At 36.9% G+C, this 20,393-nt stretch overlaps 1 protein-coding gene, 3 non-coding genes and 1 pseudogene across 4 annotated transcripts; 1 reads left to right on the forward strand and 4 right to left on the reverse strand.

The window, feature by feature from the left end:
* Positions 1-6,095: 6,095 nt before the first annotated feature.
* RPS12 (ribosomal protein S12) lies at positions 6,096-8,771 on the reverse strand. The gene is made up of 6 exons (XM_006915405.3): positions 8,742-8,771; positions 8,562-8,612; positions 8,274-8,390; positions 7,133-7,235; positions 6,583-6,684; positions 6,096-6,185 (listed from the first exon to the last, which is right to left on the reverse strand). Exons 2-6 carry the CDS (start codon positions 8,573-8,575, stop codon positions 6,123-6,125), a joined length of 399 nt encoding a protein of 132 aa, XP_006915467.1. The 5' UTR covers positions 8,576-8,612; positions 8,742-8,771; the 3' UTR covers positions 6,096-6,122.
* On the reverse strand, positions 6,308-6,436 carry LOC112482614. Its single transcript, XR_003047367.1, has one exon. It is a non-coding gene; the product is annotated as a small nucleolar RNA SNORA33 (small nucleolar RNA).
* LOC112482615 lies at positions 6,761-6,837 on the reverse strand. The gene has a single exon (XR_003047368.1). It is a non-coding gene; the product is annotated as a small nucleolar RNA SNORD100 (small nucleolar RNA).
* LOC112482612 lies at positions 7,974-8,048 on the reverse strand. Its single transcript, XR_003047366.1, has one exon. It is a non-coding gene; the product is annotated as a small nucleolar RNA SNORD101 (small nucleolar RNA).
* A 4,661-nt stretch (positions 8,772-13,432) lies between the features above and the next one.
* On the forward strand, positions 13,433-13,552 carry LOC112482582 (annotated as a pseudogene).
* The last annotated feature ends 6,841 nt before the right edge of the window (positions 13,553-20,393 follow it).

The following is a 20,393-nucleotide window of genomic DNA, read 5'->3' on the forward strand; positions in this document are numbered from 1 at the left end:
GGGGTCCGAATTCCACTTCTGCACTTTAGCATTGTTCACATTATGTTACTATTTCATGTTTATTTTAGAGTAAAATTTCTAGACATTTTACATGACAGAAATTTGGAATATAAAGTTTTAAACTGGATGATTTTATTTCAAAATGTAGGTTGTGGGTGAGGATAGAAAAGGGTTTGATTTCTTCATAGAAGTTATACGTGTACTCCCTCCTGAAGTAATGGCATAACTGCATCACTTTATAAACCGCATGTGGGTAAATACCTCCCAGACACAACATGCACCTACCTACTTAGCAAAACATCTGCTGACCTCCAAAACTCACCAAGTCTATCTAGCATCAAATCCAAAAGACAGGGTTTTTAATTTGCAGCCTTTTTTATGTTAATATTTTATTTTCCCCTTATGGATCTCATATTTATTTTTTTTATGTGCATTTTGCTCCTTTTAACTTGGTGGCAGCACTGTGAAATATCACAGGCCTTTTACTCAGTATTTTTCTCTAACAAGCCAACCAGGTAACAAGCCAAACAGGATTTTTATATTCGTTTGTAAATTTTAGCTGAGGGCTGTTGAGAGAAGGAAAAATAAAAAGACAAATACTACATTTGTGCAAGGTTTAATTCACATCACTTGTACAATACTGTGCTGTTGGCATGTGTCTCGATAAATAGGCTTCAAAAAGAAATTATTGCAGTGTAAAGTTTCCTTGAATTCACATGCTTTTTACTATTCCCAGGTCTCAAATGGCTTTTAAAATTATTTTTTCAGACTCTTAGAGCTATGTACCCCATATTGTGATAGGATATGTTTCTCTGCCCTGCTCCCTAGAGTGGCGTGGAGTGAAGGGAAGTTAAGACAGCTTGGCACCATTCTAGTCTAAAAGAGGCCCAACTTGAGAATTTCACTTTTGTTGCCAAAAAAAAAAAAAAAAAAAAAAGGAACATGAGAAATATAAGTGTCAAAAGAGGCTGGGAAGTTTAAGCCTGAGGAGAAAGCCCACAAATTAAATAACTAAATAAATAGGTAGGTCAAACCTATTCATCCAACAAAATATTTGAGTGCCTACCACACCAAGCTAGGCACCAGAGACACAACACAAAATCTGTGCTTCCATGAAGCTCTTCTGCAGAGACTATAATCTCCAAAGCACGTTTCCTTGATACTCTCCAAATTACGCCCATTTGCCAAGAGGCCTGCTTTGATACCTTTTGCTTTTCAGGTAAATCCAGGAAAATTCTCAATACAGTGAAAGAGAATGGGCCTAACAAAAACATCCACTATTACAGATCAAAACCTTATCCTCTAGAAACATGTCATAGTTTGTTTCCTAGTTGTATATAAAATAACCGCATCACCTCAGCTGACAACCACCCCAAGGACATGCTGAAACAATCTCACCAGCTAGGCAGGGTGGATTCTGTAACATCAAAGCAAAAAGCAAATGCAACCAGAAATAGTAAACTAATTTTAAAGAGTGACAGATTTTAAACAATCTTTAAAGAGTGGGAGAAGAATCTTTTCCTAAGGGGAATCTGCTGTAGAAACTGCTTATCGCAGCTTGTTTTCCACAGATAAGTCTCTCACCAGGTACCAGCTTCTTACTGCCCTCTGCTGGCTAAGTCTGAATTCAGTCTTTTTAAGCTGTTCTGTTTTTTACAATTTTACTGAACAAGTAAATCTACTTGCTCACAAAATGTAACACTTTTTAAAACTTTTATATTAATGGTACTTAAAATTAACTCCAAGAAGTCCTGTATCATAATTTCATTTAATTAAAAATGTCCTTATGACAAAAGCAATACGCTGATTAAAAAAAAGCAAAAGAACCAATACCCACCTTTCCAAAAACTACGGTTAAAACTTGATGTGTATCTTTTTTCTCTTCTCTGCCAGCATGGACCCTTATATTTAAAAAAAAAAAAAAAAGTGGTCCTATTGTACACTATGAATATTGCTTTAAAAATATATTAACAAATGTCCTATATTGTCCATTTTTATGGCACCATAATATTCCATTTGTGTAAATGTACATTTTACATATTCTCCTTCAACCAACGAAGGTATTTATAGCTGTGATATTTTAAGCTATAACCATCCTTACATCTGTAACTGGTCAATAAATGTGTTCTCTTAACTAAGAGCACTCTGAATGCATGCTTTACAATTTTTATCTCCCTTTATCAAAAAATACAAGATTAACAAAACCTCCTGGGTTGGCAGGGCCACAGGATGATCACCAAGGCCACCACCTTTCCATGCTTCACAACTCAGATCAGTTCACAAAGAGGGAACTTGAGACCATGTTTCTATAAAATCACTAGTCTCTGCATTCCCTTCTCAAATTTGCTGTGGAAATCAAATTAGGAAGGTGGTCAACGAATATGGAGAAAAAGAAAAAAGTAGAGAAATACTCTTCAGGTTGTTTCCTGCAAACTAGTTTAGAAAATTGCCCTTTTATTGTAGGTTAAGAATCCTTAGGATCACTCTCCTCCCTTGTTTCTAAGCCTTTTGAGCAAGTCAGATTGTAATGCAACTTTAACAGGTCAGACTGTGATTAGGCTCTGGGTTTTAGATCAAAAGCTGATTGAAACATCTCATTTCCAACAAAGCAGTTTGAATTTAGGTGTTCTTATGTTATTTGAAGTGTAATCCGTTTTTTATAAAGGACTTGTCATTTACTTTTGCCTAGAGCTCAGGTTCCAGTCTTTCTGAACACTGATGTCAGTCAATACAGGCATACACCTCTTTATTGTGCTTTGCTTTACTGTGCTCTGCAGATATTGTGCTTTTTACAAATGCAACCCGGCCTCGAGCAAGACTATCGGCACCATTTTTCCAACAGGCTCAGATGATGGTTACCATTTTCCAGTAATATTTTTCAAGGTATGTAAGTTCTTTTTAAACATGCTACTGCACACGTATGTGAGACTAGAGTACAAACATGTTTTATACGTACTGGGAAACCAAAACATTGTTGAAACTTGCTTTATTACAGTGCTCTCGAACTAAATCTGCAATATCTCCAAGGTATGCCTGTTATTTTGTAGCACACGTCCTAAAATACCTCATCACCCTATGTAAGGTTCATCAACTTTTACCTCAGTCATCTCTAGCATTTGGCCACCAGCAAAGTCACACTTCATCCAGCAGATTCTCTACAGGATGAGAGCACGTGGTGCCTCTCTTGGGTATTTCCTTAGCCCAGCCCTGGTGCCTCCACTGCTCTTGCAGGAACTTACTACTGGGAGTTGTTCTGGCTTGTGGACTGGGCTTTCTGAGGATCCTGGCTGAGAGGACAATGCCTTATCACATTTAGTCATCAGCCTGCGCCATCCTCAGCCTGGTGAAAGTTGTGATCTTACTTCCCTTCCTTGGCTAAATCTCCTCCTCCCTCCTGAGTCTTTGGAATGCAAGAGGTATATAAGCTTGCTTATGCTCAGCATATTCCTCGAGCCCAACTCTATGTACGCTCAATTAAAAAGGAAAAGAAGAAATCAAGCTCCACTTTCAGGGTTAGACTAATCTTTAGTAAGACTACATATTTCTATACTTCTCTAATTTATAGCACCTCTGCCCATATAAAGTCCCCATTGCTACAACAATCCAGTTAAAGATGGACAAATTAAGACACTGGCATAAATCAGCCTTTTTACAATTTTTCTATGTGCTTGTTCATTTTTTAAAACATTTAAAGTGAGTTACCATAAGCACATGATAGCAATCTTAGTAAAACCAAGACCAGGCAAAAATAAGAGTTAAGAACTGAAAGAAAATGGAACGTTTGGCTTGGAGGTTTCTTATACCTGAAGTATAGAGGAATGCACGTCTCACTATGGTAGTAAGAAAACCATCACCAAATGCTTGGGGTGGATTTACCTCACTTTGGGTACATGCGGGATGTCAACGAGACTAAGCACATCTGGAAACTGGATTCATAAAACTATCGGTTCCCCTCCCCCCCAAAAAAGACATCTGCCCTGGCACTTCAGCTCAGACAGGTTCCTTTGTGAATCCCATCTAAGATACAGACAAGACTCAAATGTTAAAATTATGCTTGATTTGGATTTTGAAGGACAAGTATATTGCCAGGCAGGAGGAGCTGAAGAGAAGTCATTAAGACAGATGACTACTTTATAATTCTGAGAGCAAAGTTAGCAGTGACCCACATTATGGAAGTTGGGAGGCTATTACGATGATCTGGATGTGTACGACAGCTGAAAGACAAGATAGAGGCAGGAGTTGAGGACACCTGTGGCCCATGGCTTGGGAAACTGTTAGAAATATTGGATGTTAAAGCACTTGATGCAGAGCCTAGTCTACACTAGTTGTTCAATAGCTTTCCCTTCCTCTAACCTGACACATTATAGGGAAAATTAGGTTCACTTTGAGGCATACAAAATTTGAGGTACCAACTGATGTTCTTGCGGAGCTGTTTAATGCACACCATTAGTCTTGGGCTGATAAAAGCCAAAGCAAGGAACGCATGTGGAAAAGACAGGATTCTAGTGCGAGCTTTGGTAGGACAATGCCCCAGAAAAGTCGGAGAAACAGGAGCTCAGCCTAAACTCTGGAACTATTACAATGCTGAGCAGTGAGAATGAAGACTGGAGGAAGAATGTGGCAGAGGCCAAAGTGTGGACAAAATTTTGAAATGCCTAGAGAAGTCAAGACAAAAACTAAATACTGGATTTAACTGTTAAAGTCTTGGTGACCATTATTTTAGCAGAAGCCAAGAGCCAGAAGAGAGATTAAAAGTGAATGAGGACAGAGACTATCTTGCAGACTACGACTGTGGGGAATGGATAGTTTAGTAGTACTTAAGAGTGGCAGCAGGGTCATGAGTGGAAAATTCCTTTAAGAGATGCCAATGCTAAAGTCAGTGGCAAGAGGCAACAGTCTCTTGCCCTAATCTCAAAAAAAAAAAAAAAAGCCATTGAGTGGGGGGAAAAAAAGGAAATGCACCAAGTGCTATAATCAAAAATAGTTATTTTCCCTAGCTGGAATTATAGAATTTCTCAGAATATAAAAACAAAAGTTTACAATGTGGTATTTTTGCTACTGCCTCACCACCTCAAGCAGCGCCAGATAGGACTCAAAATGTTTGAACAGATGCCAATATAAGGAAACTAGAATTGTTTTCCTAAAAAAACCAAATAGCTCAAGTTGGCATTTAACCATAGCAGACAATCTCACACTACACACCGTCTACCCACATACTTTACATTGAGTTCTAGAGCTTACACTTGAGGCCATTCACTCCAGTGCATACTGTGCTAAGGGTAACCAGCCTTTAGTGTTATCCGAGGCTGCTATATATTAAAGGCAGATTTTGGTCAAGAGCTTAAGATCTGTAAATTCGCAAGATGCAAAGACACAGAATACAAAATGAGAACTCAAAACCAAATCTGGTCGAATTTAGCTTCATAATATACGCCCTAACAAGGTTGGCCAATAGGGTAGAGAAATTCAAAGTACTGCAGTTGGTGATTTACCAGAAATTACAAGACTTCTATTAGTCTTACCTGGTTCAACATTTCACTCATACAATACCCAACTTGATCTTAAAATACATAGATCACCATTTCTCCCTGCTGAATTCTTAGAGTACACTGAAGCATTCACCTTGCTTTGGTACCTAACATCTAGGTCAGTGAAAGCAACAAACACTCTGACCTTTCCTAATGGGCATGTTTATAAGCGCTCCTGGACAGCGTTTATCTTCTAGTGTCCATAGCCTAAATGCAAACCTACCCATCTTTTTTTCTATTGATCCACCCAACCTTAAGATCCTTTTTAATACCCATACTTAAGTAGCCTTAGGTTCTAGGCTGGCCAACAGCCATTATAAATGTCCACCCCAAGAAACCCTAGCTATCAATAGGTTACTGTTAAGCCTATCTCTGCTTTAATCACTGTTTTAATTGCCAGTACTGAAGTTAACTGCTGCTTGGGATTAGGCTTACATTTACAAACCAAAAGAAACAAACAGCATGCTTCCAGTTATCTTGCAATGATTACCTTGTGTCCTTCACTAACAGGAACCTTAAGGTGCCACAAAAAATTTAAAAAAAATAAAAATAAAAATAACCCAGAGATGAAAAACCAAAGCCAAGTTTATTTGTTCATTTCTTATATTTGAAGTACTCCTCGATGACATCCTTGGCCTGAGACTCTTTGCCATAGTCCTAAAAAAAAGTCATATGGGGTTTTTACTAACGTTTAGAAATTCCACAAAGTCATTAGCACTAAATATAGTGAAGCTTTAAAAACCTAGCTCATCTTCTGAAAATGGTTCATCATTAAAATTTCTTGTAGCCATTTTCAGGGACCTTAATGATGTCAATGTCTTTAAGGCTCGTAACATGGCTTTACTATTGCCAGCTTTTTCTATGTTTCTGCGAAACACATTCAGGTAAGCAGATTCATTGGCCGGCTTGAATTATGGCTTTTCTTTTTGTGAAAGGCAGAAAAACGTTTTTAAATCTGTTGAGAATCAATTTTTTAGGTGGTTCTTGACTTAATGTAGATTCAGTACAGGGTTACCCAGCATAACCTTCATTCCAAAAATAAATACTGACTTACCTTAACCACCACACAACTGCAACCAACCACTTTCCGGGGTTTTCCCTCTCTGTCAATTTTACAGAGGCCTACCCATTCCCCTAGTTTCTTGTTGTCATCAACCTATTGGGGGAAATTTTAAAAATCACCATATTAGTAGGCATTAATGCTACTGGCAATAAATCAAATCCAAAAGGTAGCTGTAGTCAGATAGGGTGACATGGCAGTTTCCTCATGGCAGTTCAGTAGAGGGAGCCAGTTGTCATCATGTACAGCACCAAGATCACCTATTCATTCTATCCTCAGTTTTGTTTTCTATCAACATCAAAATTATCATTTAATACTACAGAAATAAAATGTTTGCTCTATAACTACCTTTAGCATAGTCAACAGTATCAGGTTAATGTGATGTTTTTCATACCTGAAGAAAGCAGTAAGCTCAACATTACAAATTTGCTCTGGTATGACAAAAATCACGAGCCTGCATTAATCCTGACACATTGGCCCAATTTTTATTAAGCTAAATTATCTCTTAGCAGTTCAGATAAATCAAATTAGACACGTAACTTACCTTAATTAGGTTGATTTGGTGTTCAGCACAAAGGGCCTCCACCAACTTGACATACATAGGCTCATCACAGTTGGATGCAAGCACACACAGATGGGCCTGGCGCCTGAAATACAAAATCCAACAGAAAAAAACTCAGGTGTAAGTCCAGTACTCTTGCACTTTACAAGGGAAGTTGCCTTAAGTACTGGCTACACTGACAGAACACAAGCAGCAAAACCATTAGTAAACAAAACTGCTCCAGTATGATTAACAAGGTATACATTCATTAGATTCATCTATGGAAACACTAACAATTCAGCAATACCAATGCTTACGTAGGGGAACTAGTTCGTGATCAACACACAAACATGCCCTCTTGCAAGCAAGTCTTACACAGACTAAAATTATGTGAAAGAAACTAGATCAGAGTTGTCACTTCTTGGTAGCCCAGACTTAATACTGTGCAGCATTGCCAAATAGTGCAAGGGATTCACACCAAGACCTGAGGAAGTACTTCCATCAAGTCTTGTTTCCAATGGATTCAACTCATCAACCTACACCAGTTTATTGAACTGACAAATTTACCTGGCTTAGAAACCCTTAAAATACCTTTAAAATGACATCAAAGAGTTATAACTCAGTTTTGCCAATGTAACCATCCCAGAGACTAAATTGAATGTATTTACAAGTATTCCATATTATCATTTCTACAACAGCTATTTCTCTTACTAAATTCATCTACAAGTCTAGATGCTTCTACAACTTGAAATCCCATTAATTTAACTTGATTTAGTTTTGCAGACTGCCCTATGAAGATTCCTATCTCATCTAGATAATGTGAAATTAACCCCACAACTTACAGGTTTGTCAGACTTTTTTAAGTTTCACTCATAAAAAGAGTGAAGGGGTATCCGACACTTTGAGTCATCATTCAAACACTGTAGTTTTAAGAATCAATTGGTCATCCCCATTCCAAACAGAGACCCACAAACTCTTAAGTGGGCTATACAGATTGGAATTCTGATACCTTTTCCTAGGTTTCCTGTAGAACGGATGCCATTCAGAACCTTTGCGCTAACACCATGAACTTCAAGCTTTCTTCCCTTGGCTGCAGTTTTGTTCCGGTTCCAACAACCCACAGTATTGAAATTGACAAACGTACTTGTCTAAGGCTTTGGCAGCTTCACGGATTCCACGTGCTAGGCCATCGTGGATGAGGGCGGTCTTCAGCACCTCTTGCAAAGCAGTATTAACGTCCATTACACCTCCAGCAGCAATGCTGAAATGCAACAAATCAAAATGATCAAATTCCCGCACACCGTCTAACGCCGTGGACTCGGCAGTCATCAGTGAGATGTCCGATACGCTTATGGAGCCATGTCTGGCCCCAAGCCCACGCAGCCGTCCCGCGGCCAACGATTTAGCACCGCGATCCCCGCCCTGGGCTCACCCTTCCTCGGCCATGGCGGTGGGTTACGGGAGAAGCCGAATCTTGAAAACACTGTAATACAAACAACAAGACACCAGTTAACTAAAAGACTCACTTTAAACCTAAGTATCCATCACCAATCCCAGACGAAATACACTGACTCGTGCACCATAACCACCACCCTCGGGTCACTCAACTCACCCCAAGCCGCGCCTCCGCGAAAAAAGAAAGAGACAGTACGCGACCGCATGACGGTATTTAAGGGCTTCCCAGGCCCCCTTTGCGCATGTGCTCTCTCCTCCTTGAAAGAGGTGTCTCTGGTAGTGCCGGGCCTCGAGAATTTGTTTCCGGATCGAGGTGGTTTTGAGACAAGGATACTGTTACACTTCTGACTGCTCTGCCCATCACTGGCCCACATAACAGGCACCATCACGGACAGCCTCGCTTCGTCTTTTCCCTCCGGGGGCGTGGCGTGCGGAGGCCCGCGGAGCTCATTCTACGGAGCGCGAGAACGGCCAAGCGCGCCCTTCATCCCTCAGAACGCGTTTTAAGCATTAACGTTCCGTTTTATAATTCCCATCGACCTCAAAAACTGGGCCTTCCTGAGTGGCACATTCTCTCCCTTAGCATCTAAGTCACTCCGAATGTCCGTGAATGTGTGACATTGTGGGTGATCCTCGTGTGTGTGTGTGTGTGTACGCGCGCGCGCGCGGTCCTAAAAGCCAACACGTTTTTCACTATTAAGTGCATCTAAATTCCACCTTCCCAGCGATCTGTTAGTAAAAGGAAACCTCCAGCCAGGTAGTTGGTTCTAAGTGAAGTTTTTCTTTTTTCTTTTTTAAAGTGAAATTGTCCCCTGGATTCGTTGTCCCGCGCAAAAGGGGATTCATTCAATAGGTGCATTTAAATCATCTACTATGTGCCAGACACAGGGATAGGAAGGGTATACAAATATAGAGAGGAAAACGTGGTCTTTGAGATATTCGGCATTAATTTCGCCATCGCGAGGACTGGTGGAATTAGGAGTGGAATCTGAGAACCCTAAAATTTGATTTTCCCCGGAAGCAATATTTTGAATTTTGCAATGACTGACCATCCTCCCCGCAACCCGCGCGCCAATTTTCAACACATGAAATGTAACCCAATATAATCAGTCTTTTTCCTTTTCTTTTACCGTCCTCTCCTGACGAGTCGCCAAACGAGTCAGCAACTGTTAAGAGTTTGACAGGTGCCAACGCTGGATACAGTGAATAGCGAAGTTAATGTCAGGCTGAGTGCCTAAAAGAAAACAAAAATGGGTAACACGATAAGAGTGCGAGGCAGAGTTCATCAGAATAGGGCTATACTAGAATTTTAATAAACTGATATAGTACATATTTAGCTTTTCAAATGCTTGCACATTTTCATTTTAAAGTGTCGAACCTGCTTTCCATTTATAAATCATCCTAAATTGTTCGCCGTTCATTTAATTAACTATTGAGCTTTCACTTAAAAAAAAAAAAAGCTATATGGCGTTTATGAAAAAAAAACCTGCTGCTTATACTGGTGGTGGGATTAAGATTTGAGTCAAAGATTAAAATACCTAAAGGCCACAGGAGAGGTACAAAGTGGCATGGGAGTTGGAGATGGGGATGATGTAGAAAGGTAAGAGAAGGACTTCAGACTTGTGGCAGCATCTGAAATAAAAATAAACAAACAAAAGGATCCCAAAAGGAGGATGAGAGAAAAGATAGGGTATCCCAAGTGGAAGAAAGACTAAGGGCGAAAGCACTGATGCCTTCTTAGTTTTTTTGGAAGTTATCTTAACACATTTGTATTTTTGAATGAGAACGTGGTAAATAGTGTGTCAGCAAATTTTCCATTATCTAAAATTAATAAAAGTTAATGTGATAAACATATTAGTAGATTTCTAGCCCCCACCCTCAAAAAAATGTTGGGGTGGAGATAGGGAATTTGGTAAAGACTCAAGAAACATAAATGGGGAAAATAATCATTGCCAAACAACATACTTATTTAGGGGGAAAGTGATTCTTATGCTGTGGCTGGTTTCTGGTTTCTAGCAGCTCGTAATCTATTCTGTAGACTAAAGTACCATGGGCCTATTCCTTAATATTTCACCTTATAAATACCTTTTCTATCTGTTGTAAACCTCCCTCCTTAGAATTGTAGCTACACTTTTTTTAAATCCTGGTTTTAAAACCGGTTCTAATCCCAGAAATGAAGTTAAAGGGCACGCTGGTGGTTCGAGGCTTCTTTAATATAGATTCTCCTAGTTCACTCGCTTAAGTTTACCTCTTCTCTATTGAGAAGCTAATGGCTAGATTATAATACTTTCATAATGTACACAAATGTACATCTGAAATATATATGAAAAATAAATTCTAAAGTTTGTTTTAGGAACAATAAATAATGAGTAATTTTGTTTAGCACTTTCTAACAACCAGTTAATGTGCTAAATTATCATCACATATTTTCTTCCTTGATTATCATTGAGATCCTATGTGGTGGTGGTGGTATTCACCCCCTTTAACAGGTAAGAAACCAAGGTTTAGAGAGTTGCCCGAAATGACACAGCCAATAAATGTGGAAGGTGGTATTTGAACCCAGTGGATGTCAAAGCTCATGCTTTTAACCCTTCAGCCATTTGAATGATTGCCCAAATGTGGGAGGGAGATTACTGAGATTTCAAGAAAAACTCTTTACATCTCACAGTTGGCAATAATTCAACAATGAGGTTCTACCTCCTTGTGCAAAAAAGTTGTAAAGATGGAGAAAGAGGATATTGCTAGTTAGGCGGAAAAAGAGCAGTTGAAATTGGATTTCTGAATCATCAATGCAGATGTTGTATTAGCTTGCTGGGGCTGCCATAGCAAAGTTATCACAAACTAGGTGGTTTAAACAACAGAGATTTATTGTCTCACATTTCTGAAGATAAGAAGTCTGTAATTAAGGTGTCTGTAGGGGTGCTTTCTTCTAAGGCTGTGAGCAGGAATCTGTTCCATGCCTTTCTCCTAGCTTCCAAAGCTTTGCCGGCAATGTTGATATTCCTTGGCTTGTAGCGGCATAACTCCAATCTTCATGATGTTCTCCCTGTGTGCATGTCTGTCTCTGTGTCTACATTTTTCCTTTTCAAAAAGATACCAGTCATATTGGATTAGGGCCCATCCTACTTCAATATGACCTCATTTTAACTAATTACATTAATAGCCCTATTTTCTAAATAGGGTCTTGATATGAGATGTGGGGGATTATGATTTCAACATAGCTCATTTGGGGAAAACAATTTAATCCATAACAGATGTTAAAGAAGGGGGAGATGCAGAACAGATTAAATGATAGAAAAGATCTTTTAGTCGAACTACAAAAAGCTCACTTGGATGACCAGAGCTGGGAAGAGAAACTAGGCCAGATTTTATATCTTGGAGTGGTGGGGCCCAGCTGTGCTAAGTTAAAATTCCAGCTCACTTTGGCAAATTACTTACTTTTCTGAGTAAAATGGTGATAAAACTATCTTTGTGAAGATGAAATTAGATAGTTGTTTAAAGTGTTTACCACTATGCTTGAGAAGTAGTTATTTACTTTATAAAAGAAATTGATATGAAAACATGGAAAGTTTCTTAAATATTATTTTTTTCCTGCCCCAAATGACCCAGTAACTTAGTACAGTGACTTACATAATAGAATCAATAGAACTAATGTCTAATGTCTAATGAATAAATTCATTGAATGAATAAGTTTAAAAAAAGCATCTGGGTAGATTGCGTATCTTAAAAAAGCCATATGGAGAACTGCTGTGATAAATTACTATCTCTTGTGAGTTAGGTGGAGGTTGTGGGCATCCACCAAAAAATGCTTTTAATTTCAAAGCTTTTAAAATGTCTCTACCTTTAAAGTGTAGAAAATAAAGTGAATAGTTAGAGATGGAAGTGAAGAAATAGGAGAAAACTCAGAAAATATTATCCTGCTGCAGCTTAGGTACATATAGGTCTAATCTTGGTGTATGTAGCTTTAAACATACCAAAGAAAAATTAGTTGTAGCTGAAGAAACTCTTGGGCCAAAAAAGATATAATTATATCCTATTATATCAAAGGAAGAATCAAAGGAGAAAGAAATTGATAAGAAGGAAGAAATAAAAAAGAAAATAAGAAAGTAGATGAATAAGAGTAGAATAGATTTTAAAAGGCTGTAGGCAGTAGCTTATAAAGTTAATATATAAGGCTTTTAATTGGAAAACCCACTTTGTTAAGGGGAAAAAAGTCTGTGGAGGAGAACAGGGCTAGATTATTATATAGCTAAGTAGGAAGCTTATGTCAATATATGTTTTGAGAGTTTTGTGTAATTTTCATCAGAGCTTTCGTAAGTCTTATTTAGAATGTTTCCTCAGCCCCTTTTTTAAAAAAAATTTCTACCGGATGTTACCCAAAGCTGTTTGGGCACTGTAGCTGCTTGTTATAGAGTTAATCCAGAACTTGGGGGAATGAACATATTTGGGAAGACAATTAGAGATAATACTTAAAGTTTATGAATAAACTAATTATAAAGCAGCAACACAGGTAACTTATAAATGAAATAAAGAGTATTGGCCAATAGAGCAAACCCTATATTATCATTAAATTTATTTACTCGGGGTACAAGGAGAATCTGAGTGTGTAGGACTCCAGACTTCAATGTATCTGTGTAATATTTCTTCTGAAGAATAGGTCCTGATGATCTAAAATGTGTTTGATAACTGCAAATCTTATTAGAGATTCATTTGGAATGAAGCCAGGACCATTCCTGTCCTGAGAACTAGAGCTTCATTTAAAAAAAAAAAAAAAATCCTAATCATATAACTGTTTCGATGAACCCCAACGATGAAGTTAAAACACAGACTGGTGATTCAAGAATTCTTGTCTACAGCCATGCTGCCCTGAACAAGCCCGATCCTGTCTGACCTCGGAAGCTAAGCGAGATTGAGCCTGGTTTAGTACTTGGATGGGAGACCACCTAGGAAGACCAAGTGCTGTAGGCATTTAAAATAATAATAAGGGATTGTAAGCTGACAAGGTCCTTGCAGTCTTTGAGGTCAACCAAGTGTTGCCACACCTAAAAAAAAAAAAAAAGAATTATTTACATGTATTCTCCAGAAAATGCATTTTCTGACTCTGTAGCCTTTGTCAAAACACTTTTAGTATCTGGGCCTCAAGAATCTCATCTACAAAATGTACTAGGGTGTTGAATGAGATGGTTTTAAACATTCTTTAGGGTTGGACATTCTATATCATCTTTTTGAAACAATAGTTTTGATTTTTAGTAAATGTTGAACATCTACATAGTCTGCCATATATGTTTTTTGATATCATATGATATCAGCCACATGACAATAAACTATTCCTGATGCTAGCTTCCCTCCTGTATCTCCAGGTCATAGATGATCTCATTTGTAAATGGTAGTTGTTGCTTTTTTTATGTTAGGACAAGTAAGCATGTTCATTGTAGAAAAATTGAATGATATTGTATCAATTATAGTTCTTTGCATGCAACATAATGACCTATGGCCAACGTAAAACAAAAAAGTGAATTTACTGGATTGGATGGTTTAGAGAACAAAAAGGTTGCTGAGCAATCAGGTTTGGGGAATGGTAGGAACAAGATGGTTCCAGGGACCTTGGTTACCAGAACTCATGAAAAGTCTTGTAAGACAGTGCTTCTCAACTATCTGACTATTTAACTGTCTGACTATGAGAATTTTTTACCTAATCCATCACACATTATTAGTTTAATAAAATACAATAAATGTAAATTACTAGGAAGAATAATCCTCTTATACATAACAAACGAAAGTCTGTACATTCACCTGAAGATGCTGGAAAGTGACCAAATGCAGGCAGAACTAGAAGGTGGGATTGGCAATCATTGCTTGGAAAAAGGATTGGTTTTGGCTGAATTCCCATTTTTATGGCTTTTAGCATAAGGTCAGTCTCCAGTCAGTGCCACATGGGACAACAATAGTCAGAGGTCCTCAGTTTTACTAACTAGAAAACCAGATGGCAGCATTTAGAGCAACCACCACTGCTAAAAAGGAGGGGAGAGGAAAATCTCAGAAAGGAGAGAGCCGGAAAGGAGGAAAAACATTCTGGGTATAAACTCTGCCTAAATCTCTGTCTGGCCCCTGAACTACACATGCATGGGGTAGACCGCAAGCAGCACATCTAAGACTAAACAAAATGCACAGAGATATCAGCTGTCTCCCATCACTGGGGAAACAGATTACAAAGTTTGAGGTTAACTCTCTGATAAAGTTAAAACAAACGAACAATATATTTTAAAAAGAATAAAACAGAATCTAGTCTGCGGTTTATCACTAATGATGTCCTGAATATAATCCAAAATTATTACATGTGCTGAGAAACATGAAACCATGACTCCTATGCAAAAGAAAAAACAATCTATGAAAGTGATCTCAAATAGTCAGAATGTTAGAATTAGCTGACCAGGATTTTAAAGCAGCTATTAGAAAGGTGCGAAAGAAAAGAAAGAGAGAGAGAGAGAGAGAGGAAAGAAGGAAGGAGAAGGAGAAGGAGAAGGAGGAGGAGGAGGAGGAGGAGGAGACCAAGAGGAAGAGGAAGAAGAAGAGGCAGAGGAAGAAGAAATAAAGGAGGAGGAGAAGGAAGAAGAAAAAAGAAGAAGAAGAAGAAGAAGAAGAAGAAGAAAAAAGAAAAAGAAAAAAATCTCATAAGGAATGAATAGGAAAAATAGAAACGATAAAAGAGGATCAAATTGAAATTTGAGAAATGAAAATATAAGAAAAAAAATTATCTAGAAGGGTGAACAGCAGATTGGAGATAACAAAAGAAAGATGCAGTACACTTTATAAGCTAAATCAATTGAAATTATCCAGCTTGAAGAACAGAGAGAGAAAAACAATTGAAGAAAATGAATAGAGCTAAAACGATTTGTGGGACAAAATAAAAAGATCTAACGTATATGTAATTGGGATGCTAGAAGGAGATAAGAAAATGAGATTTAAAAAAAATTGAAGAAATAATATCCAAAAGCTTCCATAGTTTGATGAAACACATAAATTTACAGCTTCAAGAAGCTCAGCGAACCCTAAGAAATATAAACACAAACACACACATACCGTGGCATATCATAATTGAACTGTTGTTGAAACTCAAATATAAAGAGAAAATTCCAAAAGCAGCCAGAAAACAAAAAAAGATACATAACATAGAGGAGATTACTAATGTTAATTATAGTCATTTCTCTTGTGAAATGGAAGAGGCCAAAAGACAGGAGAACCGTATCTTGAAAGGACTGAAAGATAACAACTCTCTACCCATATTTCTATATCCAATAAAAAGATCTCTCAAAAATGAAGACAAAATAAAGACATTCAGAGATAAACAAAATTTAACAGAATTCATCATCAGAAGAAATTGAACAAATTTTACAAACTTGAAGAAATGTTACAGGGATTTATTCATGTTGAAGAGAAATGATATGAAATGGAGACTTAAGATGTTCTGGAAGGAACGAAGAACACTGGAAATGATCAACTTAAAAGACTTTTTTCTTGTTTAAAAATACCTATGATAATTTAAAGCAAAAATTACAGCATTTTATTATAGGCTTTATGTCAATCGTAGATATTGCATATAAAAACTAAAGCATAAATGATTGGGAGAGGGTACTGGGTAACTGGACCCATAGAGTAGCAAGGTTCTTATATTTTACATGAAGTAATACAATACTAACTCTAACTAGACCAGAAAAGTTAGGAATTTGTATAAAAATCCCCAAGCAGCCACTAAAAAATAATTCAAAGATATATTCACAACAAATAAAATAAAAGGCAATTCCAAAAGGCAAAAAGAAGACAAGAAAGAAAAAAGATGGCAGCCTTTTTAATTAAGCAAAAAGAAGATAAGAAAGAAGAAACAAATGAAAAAACAGATATAAAACAAATAATAAAATGATAGACTTAAATTCAGCCACGTCAGTATTTACCTTACATGTAAATAGATTACCTGCTAAAAAGCAGAGATTGTCAGATGGATTTTAAAAAATCAAGTCTATTATTTTTATAAGAGATTTATTTTAAATATATAGACAAATAAGAGTAAAAGGATGGAAAAAGATATATCATACATCCAATAAACATAAAACTTGTAGTGACTATGTTAAAATCAAATAAGGTATACTTCAAGAGATTACTAATGATAGAGGCATTTCACAATGATAAATGAGTAAATGCATTAGTTAGGTATTCAGACATCACTCTCTCAGCAATTGATAGAACAATTATACAAAATAGGTAATCAGAAGATATGAACAAAACTATCACTTTGGCCTAATTGACTTTTAGAGAATACTATGTCCAACAACTGTAGAATATTATTATTTTCAAGTGCATGTGGTACTGTTCACAGAGACAGAATGCAGTATGGTCCATAAAACAAGTTTCAGTAGATTTTAAAAGATTGATATCTTCCAGAATAGAGGTCTTCCACAATAAGATTAAATTAGAAATTAATAATATAAATATATCTGAAAAATCCCCGAATAATTGGAAATTAGGAACATGATTCTTCTTAACCTATGGGTAAAAGAAGAGAGCATAAGAGAAATTAGAAAATACTTCAAACTGAATGATAATTTGTTGGATATAGTTAGAGTAGTGTTCAGAGGGAAATTTAAAGCCTTAAATGCGAATATTAGAAAAGAGGAAAGGGCTAAAATCAATCATGCAATCTTACAAAGCACGAAAAATAAGAGCAAAGTAAAAGAAAATAGAAGGAAGGTAGTTTCACTGGTGAATTCTACCAGACAGTTGAGGCCAAAAAACACCACCAATGTTATACAAACACACACAGAAAATATAGGAGGAGGCAAAACGTTTGACTTGCTTTATGAGTCCAAGATTACCCGGCTACCAAAGCCTGACAAAAGAAAATAAAATTACATATCAACATTACTCATAATCATAGATAGAAAAATCCTTAACATAATATCAGCAACTTTAACTCACATAAAAAAAGTAATATGTTCTGACCAAGTTGGGTGTACTCCAAGAATGCAAGGTTGTGTTAACATTAGAAAATTGAACAGTGTAATTCATCATATTAAACAGAATAAAGAAGAAAAATCATTCACAATAAATGCAGAAGAAACGTGATAAATTCAACATCAAATCTTGTTAAAATCTCTCAGTACATTAGGAATAGAAGGGAATTTCCCCAATCTGAGAAAATGCACATCTGAAAATGCACTTCCACAATAAGATCTACAGCTAACCTCATACTTAATGGTTTTCTCCCTAAGATGGGTAAAAAGTAGCCTCTCTGTTCTCATCACTTCTATTCACCATTTTACTGGTCCTCCTAGTCAGTGCCATAAAGTAAGTGAACGTAGTGAAAACACATGTTTCATAAAGGAAGAAGTAAAATTCATTCATAGGTGACATGACTTCATGTAGAAAATCTAGAAGAATCTATAAAAAAACTATTAGAACTAATGAGGGAATTTACAAGGTTGCAGGATCCAAGATTAATATAAAGTTAATTTATTTTTATATGTAATCAGCAAATGATTGAAGATTTAAATGTAAAAATTTTATTTTAATCATTTCTAAAACCAAGATATTTAGGAACAAATTTAACATAAGGCATGTGATATCTCTACAAAGCATTTCTGAAGAACTTAAAATTCTATATAAATGGAGAGACATATAATGTTCATTGATTAAAAATACTCAGTATTGATTAGATTTCAGTTTTTCCTAAATTGATTTATAGGGTCAACAAAATCCCAATAAGAACCTACCTGTTTTTTTTGTTTGCTTTTTTTTTTTTTTGAGAAATTAAGAGCTGATTCCAGCATTTCTACAGAAATTCAAAGGACCCAGAATATTCAGACCACTCTTGAAAAGAAAGTGTACATTTGGAGGATTTCCATTACTGGACTTATGTGGTGAAAGAATCTGGTGCCACCTAAAATCCCTTCTGGTGAGGGTAGCAGCACTCCCAGGGAGTAAGGACAACGTTCTAACTACAATATCTTGTGCCTAGCTCCAGTGGTGTTGGCAGCACATGCTGCAGATGTGTGTCCAGCTGTGTTGCAAAGAGATGTGTACTGGACCACCTCTGTGATGTGATTTTAGGCACATAGCCTCTAAGTGGTGTAAATAGCCCTCCTGATGATTCTGTGTGCTACTTGATATTCTATTTTCTGCTTAAATTAGCAAAAGTTGTTTCTTTCATTAGCAATGGGGAACCCTGACTGATACAAATACTAGGAAGAAAAATAAAGAAGGATGAAGGAACAAAGGGTAGGCTGTGTGTTGGATAAAGGGATAAGAATGAACTTCTCTGAGGAAGTAGCATTTGAACAGAGATCATATTATTCCATTTCAGTTTGTAAAAAGAGAATAGTGTTCCATAAGTATCTATATGTCTAGGTAAGCATATAAAAATATGAAAGATTATTGTGGCAGGCTAATAATGACTCTCAAAGATATATCTACATCTCAATGTCTAGAACTTATAAATGTTACTTATTTGAAAAAAAGGGTCCATGTAGATGTGACTAAATTAAGAAGCTTGAGACGAGGAGATCATTTTGGATTTTGGCTCCTTGAAACTGATACTGAACTTCTGGCCTACAGGGCTGTATTGTTTTAAGCTATCCAGTTTGTGGTAAATTGTTACAGAGGCTGCAGAAAACTAATACAGTAATATATTTCCCTGTAACACTGATGATCTGGAGGGAGGGTGGAAGGTAGAAGTCAGAAGTGGAGAGGAATATAGGAATATGAATATATATGTCACAGTACCCTTTACATAAATTAAAAATGGACACAAAACAAGAGTATAAATGTCATGAAAACATATAAACAAGAAGGTTTGTATTAAACATGAAAGAATGATTGACAATGAGAAGGGGTATGAGGATGGAGGGAAATGGATGACAACAGAAATAAAAAATTCAGTTGAAGAGTTGGAAGATAAAGTTGAAGAAACTTCCTATAAGGTGAAGCAAAAAGAGAAAGAAATGAAAAGTAAAAGAGAAAAAGAGTAATAAAGAAGAGGACCAGTCTAGGTGACCCAATATCTGCATAAAAAGCAGTCCAGAATGAGAAAACAAAAAAAGAATGTAAACAAAAAAATAATTAAGAAAAATTCTCCTCTATGGTTTGATGTTAGATTGGAGAGAGAATGTAGAGTAAAACGAGATTGCAGAAGCTTACAGATGTTGTGAGATCATAAAGATTCTGGGAGGTCTCTTTAAGGCTACCCCTTCTGTTTAGAATGGCTGTTAGTCTCTCTTGATTTACCCAGAAATTTTTACACAATCTTCAAGACCCAAGATAACATCACTACCTCAGGAAGCCAACCTGGACTCATTTAGCCAAAGTAAATAGTTCTTCCAATATATTATAGAACTCATTGCGCTAGAATAAATTATTACTTGGAGTCTGTTTTATCTTCTAGAAGGAGGTATGCTACTTGAGGGCAGCGGCCAGATAGCGCTCATTCATCTTTAAAGTCACAATGATGGTAACTCAATAATAGTCTTTTGTTTCATCTTGGCCCCAAAACAAGAATTTCCCCGTCTGCAAACTTTAACCCTTCTCAAACAATAAGGGGAAGATAAGAAGTCTCGTGTGTGTGTGTGTGTGTGTGTGTGTGTGTGTGTGTGAGCGCACGCCAGAATATTGAGGGTGAGAGTAAGGTAAAACCCATCACGTTCACATACCAAGAACTTCACGCACCTTAATTTCAGTACTCGCAGCCAGTCTACAAAATAGGCATTGTAATCCCAGTTGCATAGATAGAGAAACTGACCTTCCCACACAGTCACAGCTAGTA

This window comes from Pteropus alecto, unplaced genomic scaffold, assembly GCF_000325575.1.
Source record: "Pteropus alecto unplaced genomic scaffold, ASM32557v1 scaffold185, whole genome shotgun sequence".
NCBI lineage: Eukaryota > Metazoa > Chordata > Mammalia > Chiroptera > Pteropodidae > Pteropus > Pteropus alecto.